This window comes from Drosophila sulfurigaster, chromosome 3 (assembly GCF_023558435.1).
Source record: "Drosophila sulfurigaster albostrigata strain 15112-1811.04 chromosome 3, ASM2355843v2, whole genome shotgun sequence".
NCBI lineage: Eukaryota > Metazoa > Arthropoda > Insecta > Diptera > Drosophilidae > Drosophila > Drosophila sulfurigaster.
This window is the reverse complement of record NC_084883.1, coordinates 40,323,016-40,342,872: the sequence shown is the minus strand read 5'-3', so window position 1 is coordinate 40,342,872 and position 19,857 is coordinate 40,323,016. Positions and strand designations below refer to the sequence as shown.

The window sequence follows — 19,857 nt, the reverse complement described above, 5'->3', positions numbered from 1 at the left end:
TCGCTATTAAGTATGTATGTGTGCATGAGATTCCTACCCCAATTACGTCCTTTGGCTCCACGGCCCACGCATCATCACAACACAAACACACACATACACAGCTGCAGCGGCGCTGATTTATCGATTTTTCACTCTTCAACTCGCATTGAAGAATTCGGCAATTACATAAAATGTGCAGCAGATAGAGAGAGACAGAGAGCGAGAGGTAAACAATCATAGTATTCAAATTAAAAATTAAAATTAGCATTGGCAATAGGCCACGGCCAGACAAAATTAGCAAATAAAATAGCAGCGACAATAACAACAAAAACTAAACCACCTGTCCCGGGAGAGACGAAGCGTCGAGCTTTTTTCTTCTCTATTTATTTTGTATTTTCGCACAAGAACAAATCACACGTTTAATTTCTAGCTGCCCTTGAGTTTCAGTTATCTATGTGTGCGTGCAGCTCTTCTACCTGCCTTTTGCGCACACATACAAACATACATAGGCGGCCGCCGCCTCTTTGACTGCAAAGACGAGACGCCAAAAACCCACACACAGTTATTTATTTGCTTTTTTTGTATTTATTTTAAGGCTAGTGCATTGTAAGTTGTACTTACTTTTTAGTGTTGTAGATATATCTTATTGCAGCAAGAAATTCGCTTGAAATCGGCTTTTGGTCTGTTTTTTCAAAAAAATTTTGTGGATCGTGAAGTTGTCATGGAAAATGTAACCTTGTCTGGCCATTTATTGTTGTTGGACTTGTTGTTGTTTTGTGCCCATATAATTAATAAGCGTTAAAACACTCACTTTAAACGAATCGCACAACACTTTCATTTAACATTTTTTCGCCATAAAATGTTGCTTTTTGCTCAACAAAAAGGAAACACTGCGCGACTTCGCATACATAACTGGTTTTCTTCTTTTTACTGGCACCTTGCTTTTCTTTTCTTTATTATTTTTTTTTGTTGAGTCGCACTTGGCTCTCCTTTTTTCTGCTATGACGTTTTCGATTTTCACACCATTTGTTAAGGCATGCTGCCGTTTTTATTTATTTTTTTGTTTATAAAACTATTAAAAATTAGTAACTTTGCTTTTGAACATCGAATTCTCACCGAGCGAATTTTGATTATTTCACATTGCGCGTTCAACGCGAGGGAATAATGAGATTCTTAGAGTGCAGCGTGACCGCGCATCGATTTTCAAAATATACCAATATTTGCTGCCGGAAATATACACAAATATACCACTTTCAATATGTAGGTTTACTTTAAAATTGAGGCTGGACTTCAATTTTTCAATGCTTTGATGTCTGGTGTGTCCTTCATTAATTAATTATAGCCAGTTTAACTAACTATATTTACTTATCTATTTTATGCCAAAGTAATGACAAATTGACAGTTACAATTAAGTGGCATATCGATATCTTATTCGATTGGTAACTTTTATAGGTATACCAAAAATACTATTAATAGTGGGATAGCCATTATTTTAAAATTAATGCTGACTACGCTTTTTACTACACAACAGCTTAGAAGAAAGCTCAATTAAACTTGAGTAGAAAATGTAAATTAAAATGAAATTCACAAATAGCATGCCTACAGCGATTGTTTTCGTAGTTGCAAAGACTACGCAGCAGGCGGCACCTGCTAAAAATAATGGTAAATCGGTATTTACTTATGCAGCATGACATTTTGCAAATTTGCACACACGGTCACACTGTACAGACGTGTCATTTGACGAGGAGTGTAAATACATAAGTTTTTTAAATACACGGCGTTAAATTGTTATAATTGATCGCTGTGTACCAAACGATTACACTTCGTCAACAGCAATCTGCAAGTGAACTTTGCACGATTTGTTCATCAATTAATCCCAACGCGCGCAGTTCACTAACTGCCAGCGTGCCAAACATCAGCTGGGTTCAACCGACTTTTTTTTGGGCAAAAAACGACCACACCAAACCAACAAAAAAGTCCAATCAACCAACCACTCGACGACGCGCTGTCTTTGTAAATAATTAGAGAAAAAGGAGCGGAGCCGGTTTTGCGGAAGCAACAACTGCAATGGCGGGTCAAAAGTTTCAATATGATGAAAGTGGCGGAACATTCTATTATTTTGTGTTATCATTCTTGGCTTTGGTATTGATACCAACGACGATTTATTATTGGCCACGTAAAAAGAAAGAAGGTTAGTAGTTGTTGTTGCTAGATTTTAATCACACTCTCTCCCTCCCGCTCTCACTAATCGCGAACGTCTTCAAGCGCATATGTGTATGTGTGTGTAATTGAGCTTTTCCCCATTTACAAACATGTGTGGTAAATGGACACGTTCCAATAAGTTATTCTAACAACGTTGACGAACTGAGCTCTTGTGTTGGTGAAAGCTACGAATGCAGCAGCGACAGCAACACCGATGTCTTAAGCCAGCTCACTTCACAAATGGGTCACATACATAGACACACTCACACGCAGGTGACTTGCTCTCGCGATCTTATTTGCGCTCTCACTCTTCCGCAAGCACATTGCTTGACCATGCTTGCATTCTAATCACTCACACAAACGTAAATATCAATGATCTCGCGGACTTAGATTGTGCTCTCACACTCTCGTAACATAGCTGCATTCTAATCACACTCTCTCGTCTTATCATTTAGACCCCAGCAAGCGAAAGGAAGAGTGCCAATGTCCCGACTGTGTGAAAAAGAATTTCATTCTGGCCAATGCGGAGCCATATCGTCTGCTCAAATCGGTGGCCATCAAAGTGACGATTGTGCTTGGTTGGGCGTTGCTTCTCTTTCTCACCTATCGTGTCTCACAATTCGACTATGAGATGGCAAGCTTTGATCCCTTTGAGATTTTGAATGTGCCACCAACGGCGACACAGGCAGAAATCAAGAAGGCCTATTACCGACTGTCCAAGGTGCTGCATCCCGACAAGGAGACAGGTGACGAAAAGTCCTTCATGATGCTGAGCAAAGCGTATCAGGCGCTTACCGACGATGTGGCCAAGGAGAACTATGAGAAATATGGCAATCCCGATGGACCGGGTGCCATGTCCTTTGGCATTGCGCTGCCCTCTTGGATTGTGGAGAAGGAAAACAGTGTTTGGGTGCTGGGACTCTATGGATTGGTCTTTATGGTGGCCATGCCCTCGGCCGTGGGTGTCTGGTGGTATCGCTCCATACGCTTCAGTGGCGACAAAGTCTTGCTGGACACGACGCAGATGTATTTCTATTTCATCCACAAAACACCGCATATGCTGCTCAAGCGTGCTCTCATGGTGCTGGCGGCAAGTCTGGAGTTTGATAAGCGCCACAATTCGCAGGTCATCGAGCGGCAGTCGGATAACGATGAAGTGCCTGCGGTAAGTAAACAAGCGCCTATCTTATCCGAAAATAGTATAAGAGTTAACAGCGGCTGTAAAATTTACAGCTGTTTAACAGGAATATTAGCTGTGCAAATGTATTTGTAACATGCCTAGAGTTAACATTAAGTTAACAGCGTTTGCTAAGAATAGCGTTTTAATAGAAAGGGAAATCAGTTTTATCTCCGTTTATTTATTTTAGAATAGTTTATTTGGAGTATCTTTAAACTTGAATTAACAAGAAAGTGCAGGAAAAACTAAATTTAAATTAAAAGGGGTACGTAGAAAAGAAATACCATTTAGATGACTTAAAAGGTTGCATATCAGTTCTAATACAACACAATTCCAGAATTTATTAAGCATGACGTTACCTTAACTAACTTACCGTCACGCTTCAACTGAAATTTCCCAAGAAGTTGAGAATAGCCCTGCTGTAATTTATATCTTGAAAAGTTCTAGCGTGAATTGTTAACTTGACAACAGCGGGAATATCTAAATATGAATAGAAATAGGTTAGTCTATAAAATAAAAAGTATGTCTTATGTTAAGGTAGCTCACCTACTTCAGGGCTTTACGCCTATATCTATATCCATATCTATAGCATTTTAATATAGCTTCTTTTAATATAGATTCTATTTAACTGTAATTAACATTCATTAACATTAATATTTAACTGTTATTAACAAAATAACAACAGCAATAGCAACATCTTCTAACATTAGCTAAATCTTTAAAAGTTTAATGTCCGCATGAATACAAACTGATAACATTATTATTCTTACTATTCACAGCTCATTCGACAGCTACCCAATCTGAATGAAAAGTGCAAGGAACATCCCTTGTGTCGCATGTACTCGATCAAGGCACGTGCTATTCTCCATGCCCATCTCTCTCGCATTCCCCTCAACGCTGAGACACTGGAACGCGATCGTCAGTTCATAGTGAAGAAGTGTCCGTATTTGGTGCAGGAGATGGTCAGCTGTGTGCATCAGCTGGTGATGATGGCCTATGCAAGACGTGTGCCTCGTTTGCCCAGCATCGAGACAATCGAGAACTGCATGAAGATGTCGCCAATGATCATTCAGGGACTGTGGGAATTCAAGTCGCCGCTGCTGCAGCTGCCGCATCTGACCGAAGATCATTTGTACTTTATGAACAAGAAACGACATGTGAAGAATCTGCAACAGTTTGCCCAACTGAAGCCTGAGGAAAGTCGCATGCTGTTGAAGAATCTGTCGGACTTTGAGTACGAGAACATTATGCGTGTGCTGGGCAAGATGCCGTTGATTGATTTCTCCATACGCTGCGAGGTAATTGACGATGAGAACACCAATGTGGTGACAGCTGGTGCCATTGTCACCGTTACCGTGACATTGGAGCGTAAGGATATGCGTTCGTTGTTCGGTGACACGAAGGCACCCGAGAAGCAAGGCATCAACGATGAACCCAACGAAGAGGCTGAGGATGAGGAGGGCGCTGGCGCAGCTGCTGCTGCCGCTGTACCCGTTAAGAAGGCTTCGGCCTGGGCTAAGCCACGCAAGGGCAAAGGAGGCAAGGGCGGCAAGAAGCCCGTTAACAATCAGAAGAAGAAGGCGGCACCGCCTAAGCCGGCAGCTCCAGCTGCAGCAGCTGCTTCGACTGCGGCGGCATCCACAACGGATGATCAAACGGCAGCCAACTCGGAGGCGGAATCGGATGCCGGCGAGCACAGCGATGTGGAATCTGTGGCGGGATCAGGCAGCGAGGATGATGACAAGCAGGGCAGGAACAATTCCTCGCTTGATGATGATGACGATGAGGAATGGGAACGTCTGCAGGCGAAGCTCAATAAGCGCGAACGTCTTGAGGGCAAGTCGCGCATGTCGCATGCGGTGCACTGTCCCTACTTCCCCGAGGAGAAGCAGGAGTATTGGTGGACATACATCTGCGATCGCAAGTCGCGCACCTTGCTGACAGCGCCGTATCATGTGACAAATCTGGTCGAGAAGGAGGAGATACAGCTGAAGTTTACGGCGCCGCGTTGGCCCGGCGTTTACACCTTTACGGTCTGCCTGCGATCGGGTGAGTTAACTAAGAATAATTTGAGAAGTTAACTAAGAAGAAGTTTAAATCAACGAAGAACTTAAAAATTTCGTGATTGCAATTTGATTTTCATTTGCTTTGAGGGACCAGCAGAAATATTGTTAGAAGTTTATATGTAACTACAATAATCTCTCCTTTTCTTCAAGATTCGTATCTGGGCATGGATCAGCAGCAAGAGCTTAAATTGGATGTGCAGAAGGCGCCCGCACCACCGACAGATCATCCACAATGGGATCTCAGCGAATCGGAGCCGGAGCACAATGATCAACAAGAGAATCTGAGCGATTACACAACGGACTCCTCAGATGAGGAGGATAGCGGTTAGATAGCGCCCCAAACTCCCCAGAAGAATGCGTCTCATGACAAGCGCATCCAAAACCTCTTTCCCCAGCGAGTGAATGTTCTACCCGTCTCCTAACAAGAAAAAAAAAACAACTTGGATTTTGTTTTTTTTATTCTTTTTTTAGTAAATGATTTTGAGTTGCGAAATAATGAGGTTCGCACAGTCTCTTTTTTAACTAGTTTTTGTAACATGGATAAAGTTAAAAGATAATGGATAATAGAGCCCGAAACTAGAGCGTAAATAAATAAGTCAAGGAATATATAAACTTCATTTTTAAATGTCTGCGTACTAAACATAATTATAAATGTACTGTATATTTAATTATTTGGATACAAAACAAACAAAAAAAAAACAAAAACAACTCGAAACTATAAAAGTGAGAAACGTGACACTGAAAAACAAACAAAAAATAATATAAAACATTTTCAAAATAAAAATTAAAAAAAAAAAGAAGTTTTCGATTTTTTAAGTGATTTATTTATCATTATAATAATATCATTAAATTGTTTAAGTGCCATAAGTCTACTGTGAGGTCGCTGCGCGTTCCGTGTCCAAGAGTTGGGCCGATGCCGAGTCCGAGGAAGAATTCTTCGCAGACGCTGGAAGAACAGCTGTCAATTCTTCTGTTGCTAACTGCTGTGGAAACAAGAGAATTATACAATAATGTGTGTTATCTTTGGCACAAGATCATAAACATGTTCATTACCCTCCACCAGCTGTATTATGATTAGTAAATTCTTTTCTTTTTGCATTTTATTTACAATTCTTGTTCATTATGTGCTAGTAGTTTGTGTGTGTGCGAGTTTGCTTCAATGTGTATGTGTTTGAGGATGATGCAACTACAGGTGCGGTTCAGTTTATGAGGGGGGTGTGGATAGTTCGGGGTTCAGGGTTTCGTCGTTTGTTCGTTGGGTTTGTTGGCAGTTTGTGTTTTATTCTTCTTCACTTTCTTCTTCCTCAGCAGAAGATTCCGCTGCGTCTTCTTTCGCTTCCGTTTTACCAGCTTCTTCCTTTGGAGCTGTTTCATCGACCTTTTCATCGTCGTTCTTCTCTTCATTCGTTTCCTGGGTTTCTTCTTCTTTCTTCTCTTCTTCAGCATCTGTCTTGACTTCCTCGTCTTGCTTCTCCTCTACAGTTTCTTTTGATTCTTCTTTCTCTTCGTCGACTTCCTTTGTTTCTTCTTCCTTTCCTTCCTCAGTTTCTGTTTCTTTCTTCTCTTCCGTTTCTTTTGTTTCTTCCTCATTCTTCTCTTCATCACTCTTTGACTCGTCGACTTCTTCTGTTGCTGTGGTCTCCTCATTCTTGCTTTCTTCGGTTGATTCTACCTCCGTTTTCTCTTCATCTTTCGTTTCTTCTGCGGCATCTTCTGATGCTTCTACAGTTTTCTCTTCCTCATCTGCTTCTTGTTCCTCCGCTTTTTCCGCAGACTCTTCTTTCTTTTCTGCGTCGGCCTCTTCTTCTTCACCGGATTCTTCTTCTTCTTCAGATTCTTCCTTTTCGTCTGATTTTTCATCAGTTTTCTCATTTTCTTCGATCTTTTCTTCATCTGTCGATTCTTTCACCTTTTCTTCGGAATCCTCTGACTTTTCTTCGGCGTCCTTTGGCTTCTCCTCTAAATCATCTTCAGTTTTCTTACCATCTTCATCTACGCTAGCCTCTTCTGTTTTACCTTCTTCAGCATCCGCGTCATCGCCTTCCTTTTCGGCCTTCTTTTCATCATCTGCTTTGTCTGTTGTCAGTGTCAGGAGAAAGTTAAGATCATATTCCACTCGTTGACTTCCTCTACTTTACCTGTAGACTCGGCACTCTCCTCTTTGGACTCGGATTCTTCTTTACCTTCTTCGGTGGCTTCCGTTTCAGTCTGATGGGGTTTATGTTTAGGTGCAAATTGTGATTGTGTTGGTGGGATGTTAAGAGTGGAAGAATGTATGTAAAATCAGTAAGTATTTTCTAAACTACTTTCTCTAACGGTACTTTAGCTTCTTTATTGCAGTCACATGCCGGATTAGCTTCTCGATCGCCTCTATTCGAATAATGTTAAGTTTTCTTCATCTTCTTTCATGCAGAATCTATACATTTGACTGTACAGTTACCTTTTCTTTACTACCCTCTTCTTTTTTCTCCGCGTCTTCACCTTCAGCACTCTCGGTTTTCTCCTTATCTTCGCTAGCTTCGTCTTCGCCCTTTGAAGTTGTTTAAATCGTTAGAACATTTTTGATTCTCGTTGTTACTTAACATGCGCTGTTAAAAAACTGTTAAACGCTATACGCAGCTTGTGGTAAGTGTGGTGAGTTTGTGTGAGTTACAAAAGCTTACGGTTTTTAATTTTTTAGTAAATACAAATATATTTCAATTTTATTTCATATGTTCTTATATATCTCCAGCGGATTTTTATGTTTTCGCATTAACATAACTCAGCCGCACAAAACGTTCAGGTTTTTATTTTATTTTTAGCTTACTACACTCTCAATTAGGTTTAGTTCACTTCATTTTAGAGTTAATTCAGTTGGAAGCTTAAGTAAACTTAAACTGTTTTTGAAAATTAATACAATTATTATGTTACATACATACAAAATGGGTGTGTGAGTGTGTCAGTTTTTTATAATAAATATAAATGTATTTTGATTAAAAAATTTAATTTCCTTCAGCGTGAACACAGTCGTATGTGTGTTGTGTGGGTGTATGTGTGTAAGTGTAGTAGTATGCATGTCAAAGTATATATGTTTTTTAATATACTATATAAATATTGTAGCTTAGCTTAAAGAACCGCAGTCGTGGTGAATATAAGAGAGAAGCCCGAATTTACTCGAATCTGGACAACAGGTTTTTTCTTTGCCGCAATGCTGTTAGATTACATTTTTATGTTATGTTATGTTTTGCTACTGTCAGTTAACATGGCTGTTTGCTGTTGTTGCTGGTTGTTGAATACGTCGTTACGTTACGTTAGTAGTTGAAACTTGCTGTTAAATTTATTATTGTTATTCATATTATTATTATTATTATTGCTGTCTTTGTGGTTGCTTCTGTGCAGGCTTTTTGTTGTTGTCGTTTCGTAACAGTAAACAGAAAAGTACAAATTGCTTAAAAGCTCTCAAACCTCTGCCTTCTCCACCTCCGCCTCGCCTTCCGCTGGAGCCTTCTCTTCGCCATCACCACCAGCCTCTTTCTCTTCCTCCTTTTCCTTCTCGCCCTCCTTAGCATCGCCATTCTCCTGCTTCAGTTCGATTTGAGCGCTGCTCACGGCCGTTGTGTCGGCTGGCGCCAACTTGAGGAACACCTCCAGCGTGTCAATCTCGTTGGCCATATCGAAGGCATCGTAGTCACCACAGTATTCCTCATCGTTGAAGATCTGCGGTGGCAATGGGTGCCGGGGCTCTGGATCGCTGACGGTGCCGCCATTGCTTGTGGATTTATTTTGCATCAGCTCCTTTTCGCTCTCCTTTCCTGGCTCTGTGATGTCAACGGTGTCATATTGAATGCACTTGCTGTCCAGGATCATGAGCACGCGCTGTTGGCGTTTCTTCACCTAAAAAATACCGAAAATTAATTCGATGTTGCTGCTTTGCCAGCCCTGGTATTAAGTTACCGGCAAGCCCAAACAAACACACACAGGCACCTTAACAAAACACGCAAGCACCTAAAACGCACACAGACATTCACATGAACTCTCTCCCATAAACTAACAAATTGAACTGGTTTATTTGTACCTTAAATCATGCATTAGTATATGTGTGTGTAGATAGTATAGTTATCAAAGCAGGCGTGTAATTAATTTCTGATAAAGGCCTTTATTTATTACCTAAGGTCTTTACACATGTTCATATATGCCATACATACATACATACATTCAACTTTTTTATAGCGCTGACGCCTTGCTTTTGAACCCACAACAATAAACAACGGCACAACACAAAGCACAGTCAAGCTCAATGCTCTCCTCCATTCTCGTATTTACTCTCTTTTATGCTCACGCCCTCGTTGCACTGCACAATGAGCTTTGTTTAAAAGTCTTATTGGCAAATACGCGAATCAAACAAAGATGAGTGGAAAAAAAGAGTCATCGACATGAATCATACACACAGACAAGCGCAGACATAGTTAAGCTCGCTTACCCACGCAAACGGAAAACTGTGATCAATGAATATTCTTTTATGCTTTCCCACACTATCCCAAATAGGCTTATATGGAAATGTTTGCGGTCGTTGCGCTGCTTCTTGCCACCACCATCAAAGCGCACGCACACAAACGCACAGCACACATGCACACGCCAATCAAAATACCCACTTGCTGTTCTGTTTTGTTGGGAGAGCGCGATGACGTTTCAACTGTACGTACTACATCATCATTCACACACACACGCAAACACATATATAAATGCGTGTATTGTGTAGAGTACGCAAACAAACAAAGAATGTGTGTAGACTATGCAATTGAGCAGTTCTTCTTTATCTACATATCTATCCTGCTAAACTGAACCATGCAAACATTCCATTAACATGACACTGACTCTCACAATTCAGTCATACAAAGCACACACTCACAGACACACTCATATAATTTGTCATTTTATGCCATTAGCCTGTCTTGCCTCGCCCCACCCCGCTTCACACCTACGCAGCATTGACACTGCAGTATAAAACTCACCTCCTTGTTGCCGGACATGCCGCTGACGTACACTTTCAATACCATTTTTGCAATTTATTATTGTTGGATCTTTTTTAATTTAAAGCTTTATTTGTTGCGCGAAATTAAATATGCGACTTTCACGACGACGACGATCAAAATATTTTTAGAACTTTCTTTGCTCTGCTTTTTGATTGCTTTTGCTCTTGGCCCCTACCGCGATACGTAATGTTGATTATTAATATGCGCGCACTGGGCTATCGGCTGCAAAACACTAGTCGATTCGTATAAAAACGCGTATAAAAAGTTGAAATCTACAAAAGGTGTAGAGATGTTTAAAATTAATAATTAAATTGCACAAATTCGCTGCCTTTTTATTCCTACTAGAGATGGAGAGACATCGATAGGTAGAGGTGGCCACACATCGATGACACTATCGATGCATCGACGTTTTCAAATTTATTTGAAAATCGATTTTTTGTAGCAAACCGGTTTTCGCTGCTAAATATTACAAGTCTCATTACTTTTCAATAAATATTATTGTCTTAGCTGATTTCAGATGTGGATTTATAAGTTTGTCAAAGTACTCTACTTTGCTAAAACCTAAATAAAAATACTAAGCGAGTGCGTTATTTTCTGTTTTCAGTGTGACCTAATTTGTATATTACAATAATAATAATATCTAATTAGACAAAATAAATATATTATAAAATTATGTTTCTTTTAGCATTTAATACATACAAATAGATGCTGTGGCTGACAGCTAATTGTTTTACGAAATAATCTTTGAAAGACCAGCATACCAAGCGTGACTCAAATGAACTATGCTAGGGCTGCATCACTGACGCAATTAGGAAATGATTAATTTTGATATCTCTTTGTTTCATAAATTCCAGGATTTTCTTCAACTTTAGCCGATCTATCTAATTCATGTTGCTTAGATGGCCCAAGGAATAAACATATAAATAAACGGAAAAGCTGAATTCATCACATGTAAATGATTTGGCAATTCAACTAGTGCCCCCACCACCACCTAATTGTTCAAGTGCATATAATAATAAAAAGTAAAAAATAATTTATAGAATATATAATTGTATAAAGATCCTTTCTAATAAGCAATCTTTAGTTTGATATTTGATACATATGGCTGATTGGACGGTTAATTTTTATGAAAATTGATAAAATACCAAATTGTAAATAAAAATGCGGAACGACTTGAGCGAACCGTTGCATTTACAAATGAGCTGAGCAAACTCAAGTGGCTCACTGCGATGACTCGGCCAGTTGAACTTGTTCTGAACGAGTGACCACAACCTCACGTCGTCACGCATGCATCGGTCGTCCATTTTTCGAAAGAATTCGACGGAAAAGTGAAAAATACATCGCAAAAAGGAAAAAATTTACAAAGAAAAGTACTTTAAAGCAAGTTGTAATCAACTTACACCACAGTGCATTTCAGTGGCCTTTCAAATACTGCTCAAAACAACTCAATAAGCAATAGCAATACATATATAGATTTACAATTTGAACTACCCGAAAAAAGTTCGTGTGCGTTTCTACAATACAATAAAAAAGTAAATAAAGCGCGTGTGAAGTGTGGTGCAGATATCGAAGCGGAAGAATAAAATACAAACTAATGTAAGTGTGGCAGGCAGAAAACATCTCAATGCTTGAGGCGTTGTTTCATTTATGCTATCTTCAGAGAAGAGTAAGCACTCTGATAATGATATGCGTTGCGACCATTTTTAAAATTTCATGAAATCAAAATTCCAACTCACAGCTGCAAGTGTGTGTGTACGAGTGTGTGTGTGCGAGCGAGACAACCATTGAACACATAAGCTGCTGTCATTTTGTTTTTTTTTGTCGTCGTCGCATTTGAAATGAATCTTTTTTTATTTGGCATGGTGTTTGTCACGTAAAACAGCACTAATCATTTATTATTGAAAAAAAAAAACGAAAGAAATGTGTAAATTACGACAAAGCAGCAGCAGCCTGAGACTTAATGCTGATTGACTTTGAGTTCATTAGCAGCAGCTAGTATGTGCTTGTGTGCGTGAGTGCAGCTTGTGGTTGAACTGTGTGTGTGTGTGTAAACAGCTGGTACAGCTCGAAGGATACGCGACGCGTTTTTATTGTTGTAGTTTATAGTGCGTGTGTACGTTCCTGTATGTGTGTGTGTGTGTGTGTGTGTGAGCTAGTGGTTGGCTGCTTAGTTTTCTTTGCTGCTCGCGTGCATTGCTATGCATGTGTGTTATTGCTGTTGCTTTACTGCGTCGTCTTCTTCTTGTAGCTGCTGTAGTGGTGGGAAGTTGTATTGTCGGCCTGTGGCCAAACGAACACTCCCTTTAATTGCGCATCGCTAGCTACTTCGTTTTCTTTTTTAATGCCCTCTTCGCAGCAGCTGCCAGGCCATAAATCGCTGCACCATTTTCTTTTCTTTTGTATTATACGTGCTTTGTCTGCGTGTGTGTGTCAGGTGAATCCTGTTTTCCTTGAAACCAGTTTTTGAAGCAAGTAGGCTCTTGTGTTTTTGCTCGACCCCGTCTGATTAATTCTCTCATCATACAAATTTTTTCTCATTCGCAGACAAACGCTTCCAATCGACAGAACTGTGTGGCAATAAAAATAACTATTAGGCGTAAAGAAAAAAAGAAGAAATTTATATTTATACATATATTGAAAGTTATTGAAACTCATTAATCATTGCAATGGCTTGTGCTACATTAAAACGCGCATTGGACTGGGAGTCGCTCAATCAGCGTCCCACAAAACGTCGACGTTGTGTTCCCTACGGACAATCTGCTGGCAATTCGCCATCACGCGGCGGCCAGCCGACGGTAGATGGCGCCACCAACAGCCCAAGCACCACAGGCATGCCAAGCAATCGCTTTGCCAAAGACAGCACTGAGCCGAGCCCATTCTCCGAATCCGCCTTGGCCAAGATGTCGCCAGGTAAGTAGAGAATATCTTCTATTTAAAAGACGCAACTAAATAAAACATCTCGAATTGTGGTACAGATAAAATGGCCGAGAATTTGTGCAATGAAATCAAAAGACTGCACAAACGCAAACAGTTGCCCATCACATCATCCGCTTTGGAGCGCATGCAGGACTCGGAATCGAGCGGTTCCGAAATGGGACCCGAGAGTCCATTGCGCCCGGACAGCCCACCGAGTCACATGATGCGCCATCACAACGAGAAGGCATTGTTCACGTTCAAGCAGGTGCAACTCATATGCGAGGGCATCGTGAAGGATCGCGAGGATCAACTGCGTGAGCGTTACGAATCGGTGCTGACCACCAAATTGGCTGAGCAATATGATGCCTTTGTGAAATTCACATATGATCAGATCCAGCGTCGTTACGAAGCAGCGCCCAGCTGTAAGTGATTTTAAATTTACCTAAAAAGGAGTAGAGATTAATTTTTTCACTTGTTTTTCAGATTTGTCGTAAGGCAGACGACTCTCTCAACAATTACGATCTTATGTGACGGTTTTCTGGCCGCAAATGCAGAAAATAATGCAACTTCAAATGCAAGACAAAACATCAAGAAAAAGAAGAGAAGAAAAGAAAAAAAGAAAAAGTAATGAAAACAACATAGAAGCCCTCATTTAAATAAACAACTACATTTTTGTTTATATTATATATTTTGAAATATGAAAGTTATAGTTTAAACTAGAATTACATAAATTGTATTGAAAGCAAAATGAACGGGAGGAAATACTTTAAAAACACGGCCTAAAGCAAACAACAAAACAGCAACAAAAAACATAAGAAAAGCAACAACTTGTTACCATTTACGTTTTCACATAACGAAAATTCTAAATACAAATGACAAATATCTATATCGTACATATGGAAAACTATGTACACAGAACGCTAATATACAAAACAAAAACGAAATGAAAAGAAAAGAGAAAATATAAAAAACAACTTGCAAAAGGTGCAACACAGACACACGACAAACACACTTAATAAACAAAATACACACAACACACAATTCAATGAAACCTCAACAGTAGCTTCGTATATATATATATAATTAACAAAAGAGAAATGCGAAAAACAAATTGGTAAATATATATGTTAGGTACATATAGCAATAAGGTATAATTGTAAAACGTATCAAAACAAAACACAACACACTATATATATATATATATATTGTATTTCAAAATAGCAATGCGAGATGAGATCGAGATTGACAACTAAACAAACTGCAAGAAACAAAAGATATATGAAGATATAAAGCAGTATGCAACTAAGAAACTACTCATGAAATATCTTTTTCATAGTTTATTTTTGCATAATAATCATTAATTTTCCTAAGCAAGTGAATAGCATCTGTATAAAACAAAACAAAAAAACTGAAAACGAAAATCAATTTTTGTTCTTTGCTCTTCTGATTTAATGATCGATTGTTACTTGTTTCTTCCTTTGATGTACATTTTGCAAAGTAATGAAAACACACAACACAACAATTTATTTCGTGTATGCAATGTTTCCTTTGCTTTAAACAATGTAAAACAAAAACAAAAAAAACCTAAAAAAAAAGAAGTTAAAACAATTTTTATTATTATTTAAGTTAAAACTTGAACGCTTTCATATTTACACATTATATACGCTTGGCAGACGACGATTCATGGTTCACATTATACATATTTTTCACTTGATATATAAACATATATTTTTCAATTGCCGCGATCATACATACTTTACATTAGTAATTTAAACTTAATATTAGTAAAGAAATGCCATTTTTATATTAAAAAAAAAAACAAAATAAAAAGCGATGAATTGAAAATGCAAAGTGATGAAATTTTGTTTTATTGCAACATTTTTAATGTCACTGCATCACTTAAAGTGAAGTGAAATAGCGAACTTTTAAAAAGTTTCGATTGGCGCCTAAGTTTCATAACATCGCGCTATCGAAAACATCGCAAAGCTAAGTTGGCTGCGCGACAATTTAAGCTAAAGCGACTCCGCAGTTAACATGGTGCTCCACAGTTAACAGAGAGTGTTATGGCAGTGTTATAAGAAAAAAAAAAACACAAGCAGGCAGTCGCTGGAATTTCGAGAGCTACTAACAACAAAAAAGACAAAAATTGAACGTGTGTGTTTTGAAAAACAAATGTTAAAACGTAAAATTATGTGTCGCTGATAGGAGGCCAATGAGTAATCAGCTCGCCAGCGCTTAAAATGCTTCACTCGCGCATCCAGTTCGCCAACTTTACAAAACTTGTCAAAATTTGTTGATAATAGAGAATTTGTACAAACAAAAATTAACCATAAAAAACGCAAAAGAAGAAGAGAAAAGAAAGCTTTAAGCAATAATGTGCGACGATGACGGTGAAATTTGTGAGTCAGCGACACCGGCAACGCTGACTTCAAGTCCAACTTCAACGTCAACAGCTGATGGACATTATCTCAACTACAAGACACAACAACAAAGAAAACATAGCTTCAATTATAATAGCAATAACAAAGTGGAGCAAATTGAGCACTGGCAGACGACGGATGTGATACAATGGCTGCGCAACAGCAAGGATCATTTCTCAGGTCAACTCATCTCCTGTATCAATTCGGAGGCCATTGATGGTCAGGTGCTGCTCACATTAAGCGAATCGGATGTGCGTGATTTTCGCTATAGGCTTGGCTACTCTCAGGTGCCCTTTGGTGAGCTGAAGCGATTTTGGTTGCTCGTCAGTCAATTGCAGCAGCAATGGACCCACGAGCAGCGACAAAAGTATCAGCAGCTCCAGCCACAGCACCAGTATCAGCTGCACGGTGTCCTAACAGATGCGATCCACACATCCTGTGTGCAGGGTGGCAACGCCACCGCAGCCACCATGACAAACGAAACGTGCCCCTCCCCCTCAACGTGCCAGGACTGCCCAGGTTACAATTGCAGCAGCAGCAACGGACAACGCGACTGCAGCAGCAGCAAGAGCAGTCAACGTTTGGTGGCACCCGAATACTTCAAGACGGCCATTAGCTTAGGTGAGAGCTTTTCGAATGGGGTTCACTTATCGGTCATTTGATCAATCATTTGCAATAACCTTGATATTCGTAATCTACAAATGCATTTCTTCCGCTCACTCTATACCAAAGTTCAGCAGAGAGCGAGAGTGTCATAGTTTTGCGACGTCATTTGATTAATTATAAATTTAGTTACTGTCTTATTACGCCAATGACGCCAATGCGCGGCGTGCGCTACTGTTATTTATATTTTGGAGGTTAAACATACACACACATGTAAATACATGTGTCTCGCTCTCACTCCCACTCCCAGTCGCATTTGTTTTGTTTACTGCATGTAGTGGAATTTTTTTTTGTTTTATTTTTCTGTTGCGCTTTTGTGTAACATTTCGTGCACAAAATTTTTAAATGTATTTTAGGCATTATGCGAGCTAGAAAGAGAGAGATAGATATGCCGTTTGCTTTGTCTAGCTCAAAGAGTTCAAATTTATTTGATACCCTGCAAGAGATCAACATTAAAGCTTTGGTCAGCAAAAGCGCAGAGTAAGGAAAGAGAATAACAGTGATAGAATGTTGATATGTATGTGTGTAAATGCTTATGCAGTTTTTTAGATTAATCAAAATTGAATTAAGTGAGTGTAAGCAGAATTCGGTGTGGGGCTTAATTAATATCATTTGATTGCCATAAATAGAATAGCTTATAAGTAATTACTCGATAGTCACAATGTAGGACAAAGTCTAGAGAAGTCTTTTTCGACCTCTTTATGAATTATTTATGTGTTTAGTACTTTTAAACTTTTCGTCTAGGTTTATTTCTATCTCTGAAACTATTTGAGCTAGCGTCATCAAATTTGGTGACAATACTTCTTAGTGATAAACATAGCTTAATATATATTTTTTAATTTAAGACACAAGGGCTTTCGGTTACTAAAATCAATCAAAGCTTATGAAATAGCTCATTTTTTACACATTTTATTGTGCTGTCTTAATACAAATATAATGAATGTAAATTATAGTTGAATATCCACAAAAGCTTATTTAGTGTAATGCGGTATTATTTGTAGACCCTAAAAAAATTAAAAAATGTTTTTGTTTTCGTTTTCGTTGAAATCGGGAATTTCAATTCAGCATGACTGTCTAAAATTGAGAATTTGAATTCAGCATGACTTTCTAAAGGTTTTAAACTTAATTATAGTGTACAAAAAAACAATTTGAATTTATTTTTGAAAGTTTTATACATATTTAGCATAATTTAAAAACAAGTTTCTAGGGTATCTGCTAGTCAAATACTTCCGAGAAGCATGTTCTGATTTACTTTGTTTTAAATCATGTGTAATAACACCACTTTCAATGGAATATCTGTTGCAGGCTATTCGTTTGTGGTGACATGGATAACTTCGTTTGTCATGGTCATCGTGCATGAACGAGTTCCCGATATGAAACGTTATCCACCGCTACCGGATATATTCCTCGACAATGTTCCCCACATTCCCTGGGCCTTCAATATGTGCGAAATAACGGGTTCACTTTTATTTACCGTCTGGCTGATTGTGCTCATCTTTCACAAGTATCGAATGGTGTTGTTGCGTCGCTTCTTCGCATTAGCTGGCACCGTTTTTCTGCTGCGCTGCGTCACCATGCTGATCACATCGCTGAGTGTGCCTGGTACGCATCTGCAGTGCAATCAGAAGGACTTTGCCATCGATGATCCCAACGTGGATATGATTGGTGCGTTGGTCATACGCATGACACGTGCCTATCGCATCTGGAGTGGATTGGGAATGTCCATCCAAGGGGTGCGCACGTGTGGTGATTACATGTTCAGTGGACACACGGTGGCATTGACCCTGCTCAATTTCTTTATTACCGAATGTAAGTAGAGGTGCTTGCGCTTGATCTCACTTGATCTTGATAAATTGATTCACTTTGTTTGCATTTCATTTAGATACGCCGCGTAATCTGTACTTCCTGCATACGATGACTTGGCTGTTGAATATGTTTGGCATATTCTTTATATTGGCTGCCCATGAGCACTACTCCATCGATGTATTTGTGGCCTTTTACATAACGTCGCGTCTCTTTCTTTATTACCACACGTTGGCCAATAATCGGGCAAGTGCATTAATCTTCTCTTAATGAAAATGAATCTAATTCGATTGATTTCATTTAACAGGCTTTGATGCAAAGCGATTCGACGCGCACTCGCGTCTGGTTTCCCATGTTCAGTTACTTTGAGAATCATGTGGATGGCATGATACCCAATGACTTTGATACGCCCGGTTCGCTCATCAGTTCAATGATCGATCAGTTGTGCTGGCTCAAGGATCAACTCGTTTGGGTCTTGCAAGGCATCACATTGCCAAAGGCGGCGAAGTCCTTGCAAATGTTTAATAGCTCCGAATCGGAACTGTGCACACATCCAGCTGGCTCACCTTTTCATAATTCACATCAATCGATGGGCAGTGGCATGAACAATGTGCGTCCCACATCGAACACAAGGCCCACGACACCGATTAAGTTGTCACCACAACCGGTTAGACGAACAATTCCTTTGGATATTCCTACGCCAGTTACATCTGTACCTCAAGTGGCAAAAAAGAACAAATGCTACGACTCCGCAGCAGGTGAAACGTTCGTTGGTCGATGCCAGCGTAAGTCCGTATGTTAGCGATATGATTAAGAAGGATGCAAAGGACGCGACACAGCAAGCGACAAAGAAGCAGCTCTGATTCAGTCTTCCCACACTCTGCTGGCTTACATTTCTTATTTGTTTATCGTCGTTCCACGAAAAGGAAAAAAAAACATTGCAAAAAAGCACCGACTGATAATTTTTACTTTAAAATTGTTTCTAATCCCCCCTTTTTCTTCAATTTTTGCAGCAGCACCTTTATTTGTATTATCTACTCTATATACCAATTGTAGTGCCTTCCGATTAGTCCCATTTTCAGGCATCAAAACGACCTTCTCCTTATCTATATCAATAGATAACTCTTAGTTAACTAACTGGATCAAAAGTGTTCGCAATTCGCATGAAAATATTGCATAGAACTTGAAATGGCTTATTGATGATAATCCTCATTCCGTTCAGTTTAGTTATAATATTACGATTATTATTATTAGTAAATAATTCTAAGCATAAAATATATCTTTATTTAAGTTATTTAGTAATAAGTTTAAACGTTTTTGTTGAATGCACAAAATCCAAATAAATAAAATTTCAATATGAAGCGGAATTAATTAATGTTGGCAATTATTAAAAAAAATATTCTGTGTAAAAATTTCGCTTACATAAATGTAATTCAAAACGGGAGATTTATAAGTTCGTGATAGCCGAGAGGAACATTTTAAATTTACGCGCTAATATTACTTTTAGTTTTACAGCACTGAAATTACTGACTTTATCGATAATCGATAGCTGAAAGCTATGCTACATTTTTTACATTCTTTCAATGTCAAACGAATCGTTTGTTAATTGAAGTTTTCAC

General features: G+C 39.0%; 5 protein-coding genes across 11 annotated transcripts in view; 3 read left to right on the top strand and 2 right to left on the bottom strand.

Moving 5' to 3' along the window:
* Positions 1 to 1,149, bottom strand: part of LOC133844990 (uncharacterized) — a 29,497-nt gene extending 28,348 nt beyond the window's left edge. The window contains exon 1 of the mRNA XM_062279289.1: positions 601 to 1,149. The gene's annotated coding sequence lies outside the window, so the exon portion shown is untranslated. The remainder of the gene's footprint in view (positions 1 to 600) is intronic.
* Positions 1,150 to 1,694: 545 nt separating this feature from the next.
* LOC133844995 (translocation protein SEC63 homolog) lies at positions 1,695 to 6,224 on the top strand. The gene is made up of 4 exons (XM_062279298.1): positions 1,695 to 2,170; positions 2,637 to 3,346; positions 4,138 to 5,407; positions 5,575 to 6,224. The coding sequence occupies exons 1-4, from the start codon at positions 2,047 to 2,049 to the stop codon at positions 5,751 to 5,753; spliced, it is 2,283 nt and encodes a 760-aa protein (XP_062135282.1). The 5' UTR covers positions 1,695 to 2,046; the 3' UTR covers positions 5,754 to 6,224.
* LOC133845000 (SH3 domain-binding glutamic acid-rich protein homolog) lies at positions 5,870 to 10,794 on the bottom strand. Of its 7 annotated transcripts, none has more exons than XM_062279304.1 (6): positions 10,416 to 10,793; positions 8,869 to 9,297; positions 7,865 to 7,954; positions 7,563 to 7,632; positions 6,478 to 7,500; positions 6,255 to 6,407 (listed from the first exon to the last, which is right to left on the bottom strand). In XM_062279304.1, exons 1-5 carry the CDS (start codon positions 10,458 to 10,460, stop codon positions 6,704 to 6,706), a joined length of 1,431 nt encoding a protein of 476 aa, XP_062135288.1. In that variant the 5' UTR covers positions 10,461 to 10,793; the 3' UTR covers positions 6,255 to 6,407; positions 6,478 to 6,703. The 7 variants fall into 7 exon arrangements, with proteins under 7 accessions (XP_062135292.1, XP_062135293.1, XP_062135295.1 ...); XM_062279305.1 differs by having other exon boundaries at positions 6,255 to 6,404; XM_062279307.1 differs by lacking the exon at positions 10,416 to 10,793 and adding an exon at positions 9,358 to 9,447.
* Positions 10,795 to 11,688: 894 nt separating this feature from the next.
* On the top strand, positions 11,689 to 14,100 carry LOC133845007 (akirin). Its single transcript, XM_062279319.1, has 4 exons — positions 11,689 to 12,032; positions 12,981 to 13,346; positions 13,412 to 13,774; positions 13,836 to 14,100. The coding sequence occupies exons 2-4, from the start codon at positions 13,103 to 13,105 to the stop codon at positions 13,844 to 13,846; spliced, it is 618 nt and encodes a 205-aa protein (XP_062135303.1). The 5' UTR covers positions 11,689 to 12,032; positions 12,981 to 13,102; the 3' UTR covers positions 13,847 to 14,100.
* A 1,344-nt stretch (positions 14,101 to 15,444) lies between these two features.
* LOC133844999 (ceramide phosphoethanolamine synthase) lies at positions 15,445 to 19,605 on the top strand. Its single transcript, XM_062279303.1, has 4 exons — positions 15,445 to 16,393; positions 17,741 to 18,244; positions 18,318 to 18,484; positions 18,546 to 19,605. The coding sequence occupies exons 1-4, from the start codon at positions 15,727 to 15,729 to the stop codon at positions 19,038 to 19,040; spliced, it is 1,833 nt and encodes a 610-aa protein (XP_062135287.1). The 5' UTR covers positions 15,445 to 15,726; the 3' UTR covers positions 19,041 to 19,605.
* Positions 19,606 to 19,857: the final 252 nt, after the last annotated feature.

What these genes read in the sequence shown, in the direction of transcription:
- LOC133844995 (XM_062279298.1), top strand. Translation starts at nt 2,047, where the DNA reads ATGGCGGGTCAAAAGTTTCAATATGATGAAAGTGGCGGAACATTCTAT. An exon ending in ATAACGATGAAGTGCCTGCG is followed by an intron (nt 3,347 to 4,137) that starts GTAAGTAAACAA and finishes TACTATTCACAG; the next exon opens with CTCATTCGACAGCTACCCAA. An exon ending in TACGGTCTGCCTGCGATCGG is followed by an intron (nt 5,408 to 5,574) that starts GTGAGTTAACTA and finishes CTTTTCTTCAAG; the next exon opens with ATTCGTATCTGGGCATGGAT.
- LOC133845000 (XM_062279304.1), bottom strand. Translation starts at nt 10,460, where the DNA reads ATGGTATTGAAAGTGTACGTCAGCGGCATGTCCGGCAACAAGGAG. An exon ending in GCATGTCCGGCAACAAGGAG is followed by an intron (nt 9,298 to 10,415) that starts GTGAGTTTTATA and finishes GGTATTTTTTAG; the next exon opens with GTGAAGAAACGCCAACAGCG. An exon ending in CGGAGGTGGAGAAGGCAGAG is followed by an intron (nt 7,955 to 8,868) that starts GTTTGAGAGCTT and finishes ACAACTTCAAAG; the next exon opens with GGCGAAGACGAAGCTAGCGA.
- LOC133845007 (XM_062279319.1), top strand. Translation starts at nt 13,103, where the DNA reads ATGGCTTGTGCTACATTAAAACGCGCATTGGACTGGGAGTCGCTCAAT. An exon ending in CTTGGCCAAGATGTCGCCAG is followed by an intron (nt 13,347 to 13,411) that starts GTAAGTAGAGAA and finishes ATTGTGGTACAG; the next exon opens with ATAAAATGGCCGAGAATTTG.
- LOC133844999 (XM_062279303.1), top strand. Translation starts at nt 15,727, where the DNA reads ATGTGCGACGATGACGGTGAAATTTGTGAGTCAGCGACACCGGCAACG. An exon ending in CAAGACGGCCATTAGCTTAG is followed by an intron (nt 16,394 to 17,740) that starts GTGAGAGCTTTT and finishes TATCTGTTGCAG; the next exon opens with GCTATTCGTTTGTGGTGACA. An exon ending in ACACGTTGGCCAATAATCGG is followed by an intron (nt 18,485 to 18,545) that starts GCAAGTGCATTA and finishes TTCATTTAACAG; the next exon opens with GCTTTGATGCAAAGCGATTC.